The sequence below is a fragment of the Mauremys mutica genome, chromosome 3, assembly GCF_020497125.1.
Source record: "Mauremys mutica isolate MM-2020 ecotype Southern chromosome 3, ASM2049712v1, whole genome shotgun sequence".
NCBI lineage: Eukaryota > Metazoa > Chordata > Testudines > Geoemydidae > Mauremys > Mauremys mutica.
The window spans coordinates 142,189,142-142,206,427 of NC_059074.1; the positions used below are offsets into that span (position 1 = coordinate 142,189,142).

At 45.5% G+C, this 17,286-nt stretch overlaps 1 protein-coding gene across 3 annotated transcripts in view; it reads right to left on the reverse strand.

The window, feature by feature from the left end:
• MEMO1 (mediator of cell motility 1) overlaps nucleotides 1–17,075 on the reverse strand; it is a 55,973-nt gene extending 38,898 nt beyond the window's left edge. Inside the window, exon 1 of one of the 3 annotated variants that reach the window (XM_045010429.1) lies at nucleotides 16,903–17,075. In XM_045010429.1, coding sequence (XP_044866364.1) covers nucleotides 16,903–17,069 — 167 coding nt within the window. In that variant the 5' untranslated portion in view covers nucleotides 17,070–17,075. Of the gene's footprint in view, nucleotides 1–16,633 lie in introns of all 3 variants that reach the window. The other 2 variants (XM_045010427.1, XM_045010428.1) reach the window with 2 other exon arrangements.
• Nucleotides 17,076–17,286: the final 211 nt, after the last annotated feature.

A 17,286-nucleotide genomic window follows, 5' to 3' on the forward strand; every position in this document is an offset into this window, starting at 1 on the left:
AGAATCTGGGTAAAACAGAACAGGAGACATACAATTCTCCCCCAAAGAGTTCAGTCACAAATTTAATTAACACTTTTTTTTTAACTAGCATCATCAGCATGGAAGCATGTCCTCTGGAATGGTGGCCGAAGCATGAAGGGGCATATGAATGTTTAGCATATCTAGCACGTAAATACCTTGCAATGCCAGCTACACAAGTGCCATGCAAACACCTGTTCTCACTTTCAGGTGACATTGTAAATAAGAAGCAGTCAGCAGTATCTCCCGTAAATGTAAACATCTGTGTTGTAATTGAAATCAGTATATTTTAAATGTAGAAAAACATCCAAAAATATTTAATAAATTTCAATTGGTATTTTATCATTTAACAATGCGATTAATGATTAATTTTTTTAATCGCAGTTCATTTTTTTGAGTTAATTGCGTGATTAATCAACAGCCCTAGTTTTTTTAAATGAAACTTTCGATTGTCATCACTTTCTGCACTCATCCAGGAAAGCTTCCTACTCACCACAAGTCGGCAGATTTTTCAAGTCTTGTACTTCCCCATTCCTAACTATGACAAATGAGATTCAACACTATGAAGTGCTTAAAATAAAATACTAGTATATATGCATTTATTATTTTAATTCTTAATTCATAGGAGGGAGTTAAAATAGTCAAGCTAAGTAAACAGTGCAATCTTGTGAATTGGCACATGGCTAGTTACTGTCCCTCAATACAGTAATAAGTACACTTAATGGCTGGCACTAAACAAGTTTTCTTCCTGTCAGTGTGAACCTTGGAGGGGAATGGAGAACATTTAGACTAATTTACAAATACAGTCAAATTTGATTTATCATCCACCAGATTATATTGCCTTCTTTAAAACTGTGGTATGGAACAAGTATATATCCTCCCTTCCTTACCTTATACAAGGAAAATTAAAACAATGATTCAAAGGACACTGGACTCATTTGATTAGCCACTGTTTCTGAAAAATCCTGATCAGCACAAGTTTTATCTACACAAAAACGAGGATTTGGCCCTGTGAGACAGAAAATTGAGACTGAGGGACTATTCATGATGAGCATATATCCTGCTATTAGAATATATACTTCTACATTACTGGATGCCAGCATAGCATATAAATCAGACACCAAGACAAAACTTATATAAACCTAAGATTGCAAGTATAGGCATGAAAACACTAGAATTATGTGTGTGATCTTTCTTTATATATTTTTAAACTTAAATTATCCTATCCTAGGCTTGAAGTCCTATTTTAGATATGTAAAAAGAACACATAAGCAGTGGGTTCCACTAATTTCATTAATAAAGATAAATCAAAATTTGAACAGAATGAAATCTATACAAAGTCACTGAAGGACAGAAATTGAGATGTACAATTAGCAACCACCACGCCGCAACAAAAGCCACATTTTGTGCATTCCCTTAAGAAGCCCTTCTAACAAGCTTTGCAATTTACTTGCTTTACTGCAAATAATCTTTTAAGTCTCCGTTCATTCTTCTCTTCCACCACCAAAAAAAAATTAACAAGCACTCAGTCTACATACTTTAAATTACAGAGCAAAAACTCCACCCAGATCCTCAAAGCAGTACTTCACTTCAACAATCTGCTATCCCAATGAGGTCAATGGGAACCTGAACAAGTGAGGTACTGCTACTGTGTAGCTCAGAGGAAAAATTTGGCTCTGATAAATGTACGCTAAATATAATTCAAACTGAAAAGAAGTATACTATAGGCTATAGAGGCCTATTGTATAATATTACTGGTTATACCAAGAGAAAGACTATCAACTTCATATTTAGGGTGAGATATACTGAGAGTCTGAATTCTTCATTTGGGATGTCTCAAAGTACCTGTTTAGAATATATTCCAGTGGTGGCCAACCTGAGCCTGAGAAGGAGCCAGAATTTAGCAATGTACATTGCCAAAGAGCCACAGTAATATGTCAGCAGCCCTGCATCAGCTCCCCGCCCCCAACTCCTCCCACCCAACGGCAGCCCTGCAGATCAGTGCCTCCACCGTCCCTCCTGATCAGCTGTTTTGTGGCGTGCAGGAGGCTCTGGAGGGAGAGGAGTGAGGGCACAGCAGGCTCAGGGGAGGGGGCAGGGACTGTGGCAGAGCTGGGGGTTGAGCAGTGAGCACCCCCCCAGCACATTGGAAAGTTGGCACCTGTAGCTCCAGTCCCCGAGTTGGTGCCTATACAAGGAGCCGCTGTGACGTTATTGACATAATCTGGGACCATACAGAACATGGTTGCAACCAAAGTCCTGTAGTGGCACCAAATCTTGTATAAAGGGGTCAAATGAGGTGTCTAAGGCCAGGTTATGGATTGCTGGTTATGATTATGCTGTCTGTATGCATGTGTCATTTTTTAGTTGAAGTTATGAATATTGGCTCTATACTGTCTGTACTTCAAACTTATGCTACGCTTCTGGGTGACATCCCAGACAAGTTGGTGTTAGCTCTGCCTAGCCTGCTTGATGGCCCATTAAGGACCATCAGCTATACAATTGACCCATTGAGAGAAGGCAGATACGCCTTGTAACTCAGCAAAGTGTGCAGGAACTTGCCCATGTGACTCCAGACTCCATTTTGCTGTAATTTTCCACAGTAAGAACAAAGAGGTGTTCTTACACCTGGAAAAGACTATAAAAGGCTGATGCCTCATCTCCATCTGGTCTTCAATCCTGCTTCTTACCTCTGGAGGGACTTTGCTACAAATGGAAGCTCTACACAAAGGACTGAATGACCCATCCCAGCGGGGGATGTACTCCAGAGACTTGATTTGAACTTGCAGTTTATTCTATCACTGCTACAAGCCTGAACCAAGAACTTTGCCATTACTGTATGTATTTGGTTCCATTTAACCAATTCTAGCTCTCATCTATATCTTTTTCCTTTTATGAATAAACCTTTAGATTTTAGATTCTAAAGGATTGGCAACAGCGTGATTTGTGGGTAAGATCTGATTTGTATATTGACCTGGGTCTAGGGGTTGATTCTTTGGGATCGAGAGAACCCTTTTTCTTCTTTTACTGGGGTGTTGGTTTTCATAACCATTTGACCCCATAACGAGTGGCACTGGTGGTGATACTGGGAAACTGGAGTGTCTAAGGGAATTGACACTTGTATGACTTGTGGTTAGCCAGTGGGGTGAGACCAAAGTCTTCTTTCTCTGGCTGGTTTGGTTTGCCTTAGAGGTGGAAAAACACCAGCCTTGGGCTGTAACTGCCCTGTTTTAAGCAATTTGTCCTGAATTGGCACTCTCAGTTGGGTCCCGCCAGAACTAGCATCGTTACAGCCTCATATTTAACTTCTGAAGAGCCACAGGTTGGCCATCCCTGATATATTCAATGGTGATCCACCTAAAGAAAAGTCTGAAAAATTGTATTCTAGTACATTAAGCAGTTTGCCATTTTAAGATTATGTAATCTTAAATATCACATTTTAATTATTAACACCATGTTCCATCACAGTGTTGTCTAAGTCTAGAGTGAATGTAAGAAAAAGAATTCATGAAAATAATGTGATTATCCAATACTTTTTGTGATATTCATTTCCACAATTTCCCTGGGAAGGACTTAAAAACAAAACCTGTTAGTTAATATTCCATGTTTAAGGAAAGAAACACAGATACAAGTGAGAGATTCTTTGATTACTCCTCCAGTGACAGAAAAACAGGTGGGAAAAAAAAATCTGTGGCCTGTCAACCTCCAGGTGAAGAATGGTAGGACATCATTAACTTGTAAGAGCCAATGATGACTCTCTACAATCAAGTTCCAAAAAAAGGTGGAAGATTAATAGTAAAAGGAAACACACTCATTTTGCTCAATATCTTGAAAGTTCATAAAAAGTTTAATTTTATTTTTAGGTTTTGCAATATATGAACCACAGACTGTAGTTAAAATAAAGCTTTAAATTAAAGTTTGTATGTGGAAGGCTCCTGCTAGTGGTCACCATTTGGTAAAATGTTGCACAGCACCAGTGGTACCCACAACCCTACTACTCCATACGAAGCTCCTCTCCACATTACCCATTGGACCAGACACTAACTGCTCCAGGGTGCAGCTCTCCATAGGCTCTTGCACGTGTGAACAAACAGAAAAACAAGAAAGAGGTTCTCAAATGGTCTATAAAGGTCCTTGTTTCCGGAAGACACCTCATACAGCCTTTGCTAGCACCAGAGAATCAGTCTAACAATCCCTACATCCTGACAGTCATTGACACCAATATTGGGCTTTCTTGAATTCTATTGTGACACAATAACCATATCACTACTATGCTCTTCACCTACCTTGTCTTTCTACCCCCCGTCCGCACTTTGACTCATTACCACATCAGTGCTTAGGTACTATGGAAAAAGGTGCTTTAGACTACCCTCTATTCTTCCAGTTCTTTCCTTACACGCCTTGCCTCTCCATCTACAGTCCTTCTTCCACCCCACCCCCCAAAAACACCCTGTCACATTAAGTAAATGCTAAAAAAGAATGAATTACCACCATAAAAGGAGCTCAATCAAAAACATAGGAATCTTAGTAGTATAGCCATGAGTATCCCTTTCATTTACCCTCCCCTATATCACTACTTGCCTCTTAAGACTGTCAACTCTTCAGAGCAGAGACTGTATCTATTACTATCAGTCTAGTAAACTGTAGGCATTATATAAAGTATTTATTAAACTAGAAGGGTAGGACACAAAAGCCATTTCAATGCTCCTCTGAACTCTATAGCAGCTATAATTTCACTATAACCCATATCTTTAACTTCCTAAAAAGCTCTCCTCAGAACATTTTTTAAGCTAAACAATAACAGGCAGCTTCAAAAAAGAAACTTTACAAACTTTACAGATAAACAGACCTCACTGAGGAACAGACTTTTCATTCAGCTGGGGAAGAGGGATTGAAAATAAAAAATGAAGTTAAGCAACTATAATGAAGAGCTTCTCTGCTGGCATCTGCCAAGATTTTAGCAGCCTATTTAAGCATCTATTCCCTTCTTGATACACAGTGTTCCAACTGAGTTGGAGAGACTCGGAGGCTGCAGCTGGTCAAGTTTGCAGAAGACAGAATGAGTCTTATTAAAATATAAACATCAGAAGTGTATAAAGAATGAAAACTAAGGACCAAAAACACTGCAACCCTTAACCACAGATTACCCCATACTCAGGGAATCCTAGTGATTCCAGTGGGACTATTCACTGCTATTATAAATAAGAGCTGCAAGAACAGGCACCAAGTTTACCTCTCTGATTATGTCTTCACTGGAGAGTTAGACTAGGTCCATGACCCCAGTTAGCCAAGCCTGCCTACAAGAATCCACACTGCAGAGCCACACTCAGATGGATAACAATCAATGTGGTGGGTTTTTTAAATTAAAAAAAATCAGATTTTTTTCTTTAATTTAAATTGGATTTTTTTGATAAAATGCTTTTTGAGGAAAAAACCTATTTAAAGATAGTTTTAATTAAGATACATTATAGCTCAAAGATATCTCATCATGCAATAGGGATTATAAATTCTAATTCTATAGTATGAGAAAATATATCCATGTAATGTATAAAAAAAGTTTTGTAAATGAGTTTGAATAGTTCATGGATTAGGGACCCAATCTTATGGGGCTCCAGGGGCTTCTGTATAGATTATTTAGATTAATCTTTCTATCTACCCAATGGGACTCAGTGCTCAGTCTAGAAGATACCATCAGAGATGCCTAGTTTTGCAGTTCTCAAACTGTGGATTTGTCTCCAGAGGTAACTTGCTTGTTAACAGAGAAAAGGTTTTTAAATAAATACATAGAGGTGAGAAATAACAGACCTCAACTCTATTGTTTCTCTGCAAATTTGCATACACAGAGTCAATCCCTTACCTCTCTCTAAAAGTGCATAGATTCTAAAAGTTCAATGAATAGAAGATTGTTGGGGGAAGAATAGATCTGGACAAGGAGAAGTCGTCTGGAGACAAATGTGAGAAGCGAAGGACATATGCCTGTTTTGTTAAAATACACCTCTATCCCAATATAATGCGGTACTCGGGAGACAAAAAATCTCACTGTGTTATAGGTGAGACCACGTTATAGCAAACTTGCTTTGCCCCCTCCCCCCGTTCCTTGTTCCCTGACCGCCCCCTCCAGAGACCCCTGTCCCTAATCACCCCCAGGATCCCACCCCCTACCCAACCTCCCTGTCCCCTGACTGCTCTGATCTCTATCCACCCCACCCCCTGACAGGCACTCACCAGCAGTGGTGGGAAGCGGAGCAGCCTGGCCCCAGTCCACTCCACTCTGCCAGCTCCCAGCCGCGGCACTCCGCTTCCCACCATCAGTGAGTGCGGGGAGGTTGGGGAAAGGATGCCCTCCCACACTCACCTGCAGTGGGAAGCGGAGCGACGCGTCCCCAGCCCGTTCCACTTTCCTTGCCCCAGCCCCAGCCGTGTCACTGGGGGGCAGCTGGGGAAAGGTCCTGCACTAACCTGCGGCGGGAAGCGGAGCACGCAGCTGGGAGGTAGCAGAGTGGAGCGGGATGGGGCCACGTTGCTCTGCTTCCCGCTGCCAGTGAGTGCGTCCTTTCCCCAACCTCCCCGTACTCACCGGCAGCGGGAAGCAGAGTGACGCGGCCCCATCCCGCTCCACTCTGCTACCTCCCAGCCACAGCGCACCACTTCCTGCTGCAGGTGCATGCGGGGAAGTTGGGGAAAGGACACCCTCCGCACTCACCTGTGGCGGGAAGCAGAGTGCTGCGCCTGGGAGCTGGCAGAGTGGAGTGAGCTGGGGCCGGGCTGCTCCGCTTTCGCCGCTGCTGGTGAGTGCAGGGGGATCCCTTCCCTCAAGCCCCCTCCCCTGAGCGATATGGCTGGGAATGGGGTGAAGGAAGCACAGTGGGCTGCTCCCAGCCCCCCGCTAATCCCCCAGGCCACTCTGGGACTGCAGGGGCCCCAAAAGTGCCCTTCCACAGCTCTTACCCCCCAGACCCTGGGTGGGGCAGGGAGCCCCGACCACCCCCAAGACCCTCTGCCCCTTATCGAAACCCTCAGCCCCAGCCTGGACCGGCACCCTTAACACGCTGCTCTGAGCAGCATGTCAGAGCTTTACCGTGTTGTATGCGAACCCACATTATACCGGGCCGCGTTATATTGGGGTAGAGGTGTATATGTTTGCTGTTAAAGAAAAAAAATCCAGAATACTTAACATTGTTGGTTTTGTTAAATAAAATAATTTAAATGTTTGTCTGGTGATGTTCTCCTCCTAATACAGCATGGCAAGAAAATCCTCCAAATATTAATGATTAACCTGTTGAATTGGAGATAATTCACCTCCCAATTACTTCATAAATATCTGCTTCAATTACCTTTGGTAAATGAAATAACCAAACAATCATTCATTTTCTGATATAGCTGTAAAACTAATCTGAAAAGTTTTCAAAACACATCACTGTTTAAAAATGTATAGTGTGTACCTTCTAAAAATGAAAACTACATCTATCTCTGAGTTGTGAAGAATATGTATTAAGGTTATAATAACCAACAAGAACGCACTTTTATGTAGAAAACCATGATTAAATCGAGTCTTCCTGACTAGTGATTTAAATCAATTTGACTTAAATCAAATCCATCCTAGCTACACTTAACATCAGACTCATGTAGACACATCCACAGTGGAGCTACAGCAACCAGGGGAAGGTGCTTTGATTTCTAGGGGCATATCCAAGGATTCTTAGCACCTCACTAACTGAGTCACTTTAGGATGTTTTATGGTGCATTGTGGGCCAACTTGTCTGTCTTTTGAGCTCCTGTGCAGAGGCATCCTTAGCCTGCCAACAGATCAAAGTAAAAGCACTTCTGGCTGTGCATGCTCTGTCCCTTCCAATACCGGAAAGGCATGGTTGCAACACAGCACAATGTTATTTCTGCTTTTGGCTGCTCTGTTAATGCAGCAGGATGCAAATAGAAGGTATGAGACATAGCACAGGGCATTATGGCAGCAACCTGCAACCCTAAGAAGATCATGCATGCTGGGTGCATGGCACAGGAGACAGATAATGCCAGTTGTGATTGTTGTGGATTCCTCTTAGGTTGACCAGCGGTCTGATGCAGGACCACAAGCACAGAGTGGCAAGACTACATACTTGTGTGTTTCTGGGATGAACAGGAGTCGCTCTAGAACTTTTGCTCAAGAAAGGCCACCTTCACAAAAAGCAGCAAAGAGTCCTGTGGCACCTTATAGACTAACAGACGTTTTGGAGCATGAGCTTTCGTGGGTGAATACCCACTTTGTCGGATGCATCCGACGAAGTGGGTATTCACCCACGAAAGCTCATGCTCCAAAACGTCTGTTAGTCTATAAGGTGCCACAGGACTCTTTGCTGCTTTTACAGATCCAGACTAACACGGCTACCCCTCTGATACTTGACACCTTCACAAAGCCATGTAAAGAGCTCGCCTGACCTTCAAATGAGGGAGGCCATACCAGTCCAGAAGTGAGTTGTTGTTATGGCCTTCTGGAAGCTTACTACCCCAGACTGCTACAGGTCTGTGGCTAATAGGGTGACCAGATGTCCCAGTATTTAACCCTTTGTCCCGTGTCCCAATCAATGTACAATCGGGACACCATTTGTCCCGATATTCAGATAAGGAGGCAAGCAGAAGGGAGGCGCTGACTCCATGGGTGCTCCGGGGCTGGAGCACCCATGGGGAAAAATTGCAGCCAAGCTTCCCCCTCCTCACCTCCTTCTCCCCCCCCCCAGCGTGCTGCATCCCCACTCCTCCTCCCACTCCCAGTGCTTCCCACCACCTAACCGCTGTTTGTTGGCGCTTAGCGCTTTCCGGGGGGGGGGAAGCAGGGACACGGCACTTTCAGGGGAGGTGGTGGAGAAGGGGCAGGGACTTGGGGGAAAGGGGGTGGAATGGGGGCAGAGCAAGGGCAGGAAGAGGCGGGGAGGGCAAGCACCCACCTGGCAGAGGGGAAGTCGGCACCGTAGGGGTGAGTGGCGGGTGGGGGTGGGGGGGTGAAGAGGCGAGCGAGCAGAGGGTGAGGAGGCAAGCGATGGGTGGGGGACTGAGGAGGGATGCAGCAAGCCAGCAGCAGGCCAGAGGATGAGGAAGGGCATAGTGAGGGGGTGGGACCTGGGGCAGAGTGGGGGCAGAGTCTGGGAGGAGCAGGGGTGGGCTGGGCTGACAGCATACTAATGTATCCTGGTATTTTAGTGTTTTGATCTGGTCACCCTAGGGGCTAACCAGTTTTGCCTTGGCAAGTCAACTGTTGGGGTAGAGGCAGTGGATGTGTCTGAGGCCATGTGAAGGGTGACCATCACTAGCAGTGCCACATTCTTGTCAGGCAGGGGTATGGCAAGTGGTTTCCTCTCCCCACCCCCCGCTCCCTGACATCTCCCTTTTTCTTTACAACTCCACCCTGTGGAGCTTTCACACCAGGCCCTGATGGTGGGCAGCTAAGTTCTGCACCTTGGGGTGCTAAATAGCTGCATCCCTTCCTGCCTGAGTCCCCCCTGCCCGCTTAAGGGAAAATGAAAGAATGGAACCAAAATACAAGTTTCTGATCCACACAATCACCAATCTCTCCTTTGCAGACTCAGTCAGGTCACAGGCAACATGAGCTCCTGGGCTGTTATTTACCCAGAGCTCAGAGCAGACATCTGTTCCCTTCCACTGCTTGCCCCATTCTGAGCTGCTCTGCTTCCCCTTTTAAGCTCCACCTCCAGCTGGTGCAGTGTGTGGGTGCTACCCGTCGGATGACCAGATAGCAAGTGTGAAAAATTGAGACAGGGGATTGGGGGGCGTAATAGGTACCTATACAAGAAAAAAAACCCAAAAAATCAAGACTGTCCCTATAAAATTGGGACATCTGGTCACTCTAGCTACCGGGTTCCAGAAATGCTCCTTAACCCCTTGTTCTCCAATGTGGTGTTTGCATACCCAGTACAGGGCATTATTGCTGTGGTTTACCCAAAGTGAATAATGCTAATGTTCTTGAACTAATAGCTCCTGAAACGTGAGCTATTACTGGCATGCATGTAGACGGTTGCCCACCACAAGGAGCACAACCAGAAAGTATATTACTTGCGCATTATGCAGATGTTGATCAATCACACAGGCCTGTTCATGAACACCAACGTGGGCTACACCAACAAGATGTAGAACACCGAGGAATTCATGAGCTCTGGCATACCTGTTTGGCTTAAAAGAGTCCTTATTCCACCCAAATAACATGGTTAACAGTGGGCACAGAAACCCACTTGATATTTTAGAGGACCTGTCTACCCTCTGCTGCCCTGGCTCATGAAGTCATATGCTGATGTCAGAGTACTGGGCGGAAGAAGGTTTAACTGAGCAGCCGTAGGATGGAGTCAGAACATGCATTTGGCCAACTGAAGGCAAGATGGCATAAACTATAAATCTGTTTGAATGCCAGCATGCCCAATGCCGTTCATATTATTAGGTGTGTGCTGTGCACTACATAACATTTGTGAGGACAAGAGAGCTCTTACTGGGGATGTGCTCAAGAGACTGCTGTTTTAAAGGCCCAGTAAAGGCAACCAGAAAGCATACCTCTGATGACTAGGGATGGGTCCAGAAGTAAGGGATGCTTTGCATGCAACATCCTTGCACTGCTGGGGGAGATGCACAGGAAATGTGCATGCCATGTAATGTTTAGTACACTTACCAATTTATCAATTTGTTACTGCTTTTATGTAATTTTGAGCAACCTATTAAACCTTTGGATAGAGGTTCCAGCCTCTTCCTTGTTTCCCCAAGCATTCACACACCAATAGTGAAAAAATACTTTATTATGCAGTAGTACAAATATACTTTAAGAACTATACAGGCAGCCCAGCTGGCAACAAGTGGGTAAATTGTCATAATCAATGCCATCTCACTGAAAATGGAACTGCACATCAGTGCACCTGGTCTCCTTGTCCCACAAGGCATGAGGGTTGCGTGAACGGAAGTTGCCCATACAAACTTCCATTCCAGGAGTATATGGAATGGCTAATAACCAACACCAACCCCAAGTTGTCCATCAGCTGCAGGACATGGTAGCACAGAGGAGCGTTCACTGCCACTGTTGTCTGAGCAACTGACTCCCCCGATGTCAGCAAGCTGAAAAACAGCTCCTGCTGCTGCTGTCAGTCCTGTTCCCTCATCCTTTGATCATGCTCAAGATAGTCCATGACCAGTTTCTCTCCTCCTTCCTGTTCTGCCCTAGCTGTTCCTTCCGGAACTCAAAGTGCACACCTAAATTGCATCCAAAGTCATTAGCCATTTCTTGCACCAGGTCCTCCTTTTTCCTTTTCCCCTAGAGTCCTTTCCCCAAGAAGCCTGGGCCCAGCAGAGGTGAAAGGTCCTAACAAGACAATGAAAGAGTATTATATTGTTGACCATGGAAAGAAAGAAAAAGTATCTGTTTTACATTCTGTATAATAGAAAGGCCACAAGTAAATACTTCTCTTTACTTGGTATGACTATTTCAGCCAAAACATATTTAAATGATTAGAAGCAGTTGTATCCCAGGTTACCAGTCCACAGATGCAATTTAAGTATTTTATATTATTAAAATATTTTTTAAATTGTGGGGGGCAAAAGGGGTAGTAAGGCCTACATGACCAGGGGCCTGTTACTAGTGATGGTCCTAACATTATTTCACAATGCAATAATGTTGGGTGATGTTGATCTACTGGGGATCCCAGACTGGAAGAGGATCAGCTTTATATATGCCAAGGCATTATTTAACTGCCTGGTACCTGATCAGCATATCAATGACTGGACAAGGCTAGTAAGCTACAGGGATAGGTATAGCAAGTTTACCCTGCCGAGGAATTTCACTGACAAAATCATCAAGCATTATCAGCTAGTTGTGTGAGTGTGGGGTGGAGTGGTAGGGGGGAATAGGATTCCGCAAACAAACAAGATACTGAACTAGGAGGATGCACAGCCTTGCTACAAATAGTTCTCCCACCCCACCCCAATCCATCTCCCCTGGCCTGGACAACATGTCACAAACCAAGGAGGCCAAATACCTCCATCACCAAGGGACGTTTCCACTTAATACAGCCAGTGAGGTAATGCTTTAGTGCTAATCCCAGTATAAGTTATAAACAGAGCACAGAGTACCCATATTATATATGCATTCATTCCTGTTAAACCTGTAATCCCAATGTTGAATAAGTGTGTTAACAACCAGTTAAATCTTAGAATAAATCACTAGTTGCATGTTTAAATTCCATCCCATTCCCATCCCGGAATCCATCCTCGATCACACATGGATGGAGTAGGAAGAGGGAAAAGCATAGCTTCTACCCTCAACTGAAGCTAATGCCACCTCATAGCATGCAATAATATTTGCACTGGTCAAAAGTCAGCAAACCCCACCCCATACTTACACCACCACCCATAATGATGTTAAAGGTGATAGCTGTCTCTTACCTGACTGTGTCTCCACCTCTGACTCTGCTTCCTCGACATTCCATTCCTTGGGTAGATCCTTGAACAGGTCCATGGAATCCAGCATAAGGACATCCTCCAGTAACTCTGGCCATGAAGTCTGCTCCAGGTCTTCTGCCACGAGGGTCTCCTCTACCCCCCGTCTAAATATCAGACCATTCCACTTCAAAAAGCCCATCAAGCCTGGCACTGGGCTCTGTACTCACAACAGCACTGAACATCTGGTCAAACACCTCATAGTAGGGGCAGGTAAATGAGGAATTGCAGGATATTCAATTGGTGTCCTTTGCCTTGCAGTACGCATCATTGAGGTTTTTAATTCTCCCCCAACACTGAATTGTCATCCACCTGATCCCTCTTCTCCCCCAGTCTCTTTGAAATATTCCTGCAGAGATGCAAATTTCAACTGCATCTCCCAAAACTGTGTTTCCCTTACTGTACTCACACCAGAGAGCAACCAGAACCTTGATGTGATCCTCCAGCCAGCTAGCAGCACCCTGAGACGGCATCTTAGCATGCTGTTCAAATGAGCTGAACTTTGCAGAAATGGAGCATGCTGAATGAAGGGTTAAATGCCAACCAAGTGTACATAAACCAGCAGGTGACTTCTGGTGTGAAGGAAGTGAGTAGGAAGAGAGTAGGTAAGAGGACCAGAAAAGATAGGCCCTGCAGAACTGTGGGAATGCACTGGAGGACTATCATAACCCAATCTTCAGTTGTATCCTCACTACAAAGTAGGCAGGTTAGATCCCGCATTAAAGTGAAACCTGGACTTTCATCTATACCTCCTGCCAGACAAGCACGCCCAGATTAAAAGAACATTCAAACCTGGATTAAAAAGCTTTGCATGTGTGGGGACAATTGGAGGGGAGGGGGGGCTAAAATTCAGTCAAGCTATCAAACAATGGCTCTTTCCCTTCAAATGTCTTATTTCTTAAAAAATTAACTAAAAGAAATAAAGTAACAATAAGGCTTCATCTACACAACAAATTTTGACCACGATTTTGTGCCTAGTTAGAATATGGTCCAGTCTGAGTTCAAATGTCAGCTTTTCCACCTTCACATGTGCGTCTGTGTCTCCACATCTAGTGCTCTGCTTATTTTTTTCCTTGAGAAAAGTCTCTGGCCAGCTATCCCATACTGTCTTCAGTCAATACCCAGAACACATGCATACAAAAGCACGTAGGGCAATGCACTCTTAAGATGTCCTACTGCAGAGAACTGGGTGAAGCACAACTGAACAAAACTAGTTACACAGGCTTGTTGAGGTGTACCATCTGCCCAAACAGTGTGTGATGAACCAATACAGAAAGATAGTCATGTGTCAACCTAGGCATCTCTTAGCTGACTGGGTAACTAAACTCTAACTGTGTTGTGTGCAGACAACAACCATGTTTAGCTCCAGCCATGCAGTTGCTGCATGGCCAGGTTTAAATATGGGGGGGGGGGGGGGGGATTTTTTAAATCACTTTCCTAATTAGGTTAATAAATTGATATGTCATGTGAAGATAATTTAGTAACCTAATTAAATAAATGCAATCTGAGTAAGTTAATGTTACCATGAAAGACAATTTTTAATGTCCTCACTTGTGCTGAAATATGTAACCTCATATTCAAATACATTTATTATTTGAGGTGTCTATACAGAATAGTTAGTAAAGCATTAGAATTTTATTTTTTAGATTTAATTGAAATTTGATCTTCAGTCTTTTCCTGGAGTGGATCACATCTACAACTTTTCCAACTGAAAGACTGCTACTACACTGAACTAGGTGGACAATTCCAGGAAATAAAACTCAAGGTACAAAATATCCCCACTAAAGTCAAGCTACTCATTTCATTTCATCTCCCTGTCTCTCCCTCGTCTTATGTTTTCCTGTCTTTGTGTCTTTTCTCCTGCATTATCCTAGACCTCAACATTTCAAAAAGCATGTGACAAAACTTGTTCTTAAATTTGGATGTCACCAGGCCATCAGTACAACTTCCTTTGTCCAGCTCAACCTTCACCACCTTCCTTCACAATCACCTGCTTCTTGCCACCACATATAGTACTTTCCTGAAGTACCAGCAGACAGCTTGAAACTGATCAGATCACTATCTGTCACTTTACTGCTATCACTGAAAGGAGAAGCCATGTGCAATAGCCAATGACAGACTCCTTCACTGCTGCTTGGACTACAGGAAAAGACACTGCTAGTGTCTCTCTAACCCCACCAACTCTATAGTGTGTGCCCAGCACCTGCATCTTCTACTTCCCCAAAGGGCCAGCAGAAAGAATAGGGAAAACACACAGGGATCAGATCAGTTTCACTTTACTTTTATTCACAATGCCATCAGAAATGGGCTAGGTGAAAAAGCAACAGCAGTACAAATGCTGTTTCCTGCATTTTTAAAATGCAGGAAAAACTGCTATGATAGCTGCTTGTCCCACAAGATCTTTGATTCTAGCCAATATATGACACCTACATAATTAAATTCACTATGGAGGTTGGAGGGCAGAAATAATAGTATTGTTTTTACAATATTAAATGCTATAAAAACATTTTAGTTTTGGATTATTGCATCAACATAAAAATAAAAGCTAGTCTATAGTATCTGATAGTGAGTTCCCACATTATCAATCTCAAAAGTGATTTTTCAGTAAGATGATAGGATGGAAGAAGAGAAACAGCAATGGAATTGAAAGCCAAAAGTTATTTTTAAAAAAAACTGGTTTTGGTCCACTTACATTAAGAGATTTTATCTCAGCTTTGAGAATTAAGCAGTTGATATAATGGGTGTAAAATTACTTAACTTTATGAGACAAGACCACATACATATACCCATCCATTTATGCACTCCACTTCGTAAGAAGTTTCATATGCAAGAGACACAAAGGCATAACCAACCTGTATAAGCCAGTTTTATTATACATTACAATAACATGTCTGATTATATATGCCATTACAAAAGTAAAATCCCAGTCAGTGTTTTGCAGGCCAAAAAACACTAATGCTTGGCTCTTTGAAATGAATTACTCCACAGACTATTTTAAGATAATACAATGCAATCACCACACAGTATAAAGGGAGGTGGAAGAGAGAGACTCCATTAAATCATCAGTCCATCTAAACAAGTAGAGAATTGGTCATCAATGTAGTCTTCTATTCCTTCTGTTCTACTTAGGTTCACACATCAGACTGCATTTTAGGTATATGTTTATTAGGGTTACACCTTACCTACATTTAAATGAGGGCTTCAATTGTTACATGTTCTACCATATCTCAACATTAGAAAGTTATTTCAGGAACCTGCCTTATAAACTGGTTATTCCATAATTGTCCACTACAGTTTCTCACACCTATAAGGTACCCAGCATCCTCCAACACCATCGGAGGTATTATACGATCTCAGACCACTCGTTTGATCCTGGTATAGCAATTCCTACGTTTCTATCATCAATTTACATTTCCCTTTCCTAGTCATACCACATTCCGCTGCCCGCCTCGATGCTTTGGGTACGGCGGTGCCAGGGACACGGGCAGCTCGGGTCAGCCAGTCAGCGACACAATGAGCCCGTCCAGCCCTCTTTTACTCGCCAGTTTGCTCTGCAGACGCACTCGGGGATTCGCTGCTCGGTTTTACATGGGGCTGCACGTGCAGCCCGCGGGCTTCGGAGCGTGTGCCTGGGAGGGAACTACCTTTCCTAGCGTGTGAACGGGACCCGGCGCCATGTGCCCCGCACGGCCCCCTCCCCGCCGCGGCTCCCAGTATCAGCACCGGAGGCGGGGCCTTCAGCTCCCACCCCGGGAAGGGAGGCAGGGGCCCTGCCGGCGGCGCCGGGATGAGCGGCCGCGGCGCCTACCTGCCCCTCCGGGGTGAAAAGCGCTGACTCAGCTTCCGGCTCCAGCCGGGCCCCCAGACCCAGCGCGGGGCTGGGGAAAGGCCGCGGAGCCCGACACCCGCCAGCGCTGCAGCTGCCGGGACCACACCACACACCGCAGCCGGGGCCGATCAGGCCCCTCGGAGCGTCCGCTCGGCAGCTGCCTCGGCCCCGGCCCCGCGGCGGTGACACCCTGCAGCGACCCCCCCCCCTCGGCCCCCCGCGAAGGGCACCACTGGGGCGGCCCCTAAACCTCCTGCCCTCCCCGGCCTCCCCCCGGTGGCCGGGGCTGCGCCCGGCCGGCCCCGCTACCTGAGGCTGTGTACCAGCTGCCGGCGTGGCTGGCCTCCCGGCAGAGCACTCGGTTGGACATCTTGGTGCCTGAGCCGCCTATGGTGTTCGGGGGGAGGGGGCAGGAGACGGGCCCGGCCGCGGCGGCAGCGCTAATCCCCCTCCTCCCCCGGCAGAGCCCGAGCCCCCGAGAGGGGGGGGCGGCGCTGCCGGAGGCGCCGCGGACCCGGGCGGCTCGGGGAGAAGCGCTGCGAGAGGCAGGAAAAGGCGGCTCGGCCGCAGACACGAACCCGGGCAGGGGAGGGGAGCCGGCCTGGGACAAAGCCCGAAGCAACCGCCGGCTACTCCGCGCTATCGGGTGAGGGGAGGCGAAGAGGAGGCCGCGGCAGCCGGGTTTGGCCCTCTTCGACTCCCGTGGAATGCGGAGTGCACAGAAGCGGGCAAAGCGGCTCTCCATTGGGTGACGAAAGCAAAAGCCCGGCCGCGATTGGACGCCCTTGCTCTCCCCCTTCTTCCCCCGCCCCACAGGACGGATCGCGGCCTGTGATTGGACAGCGCCGCTAGAGTGGAGCGGAACGGAACGATGGAGGCCGGGGGTGTAAAGAACCACAGGCAGAGAACCAGCGTGGATTGGTCAGCAGGGTTGCCGTGGCGATGGCTTCTGGCCTCGCTGA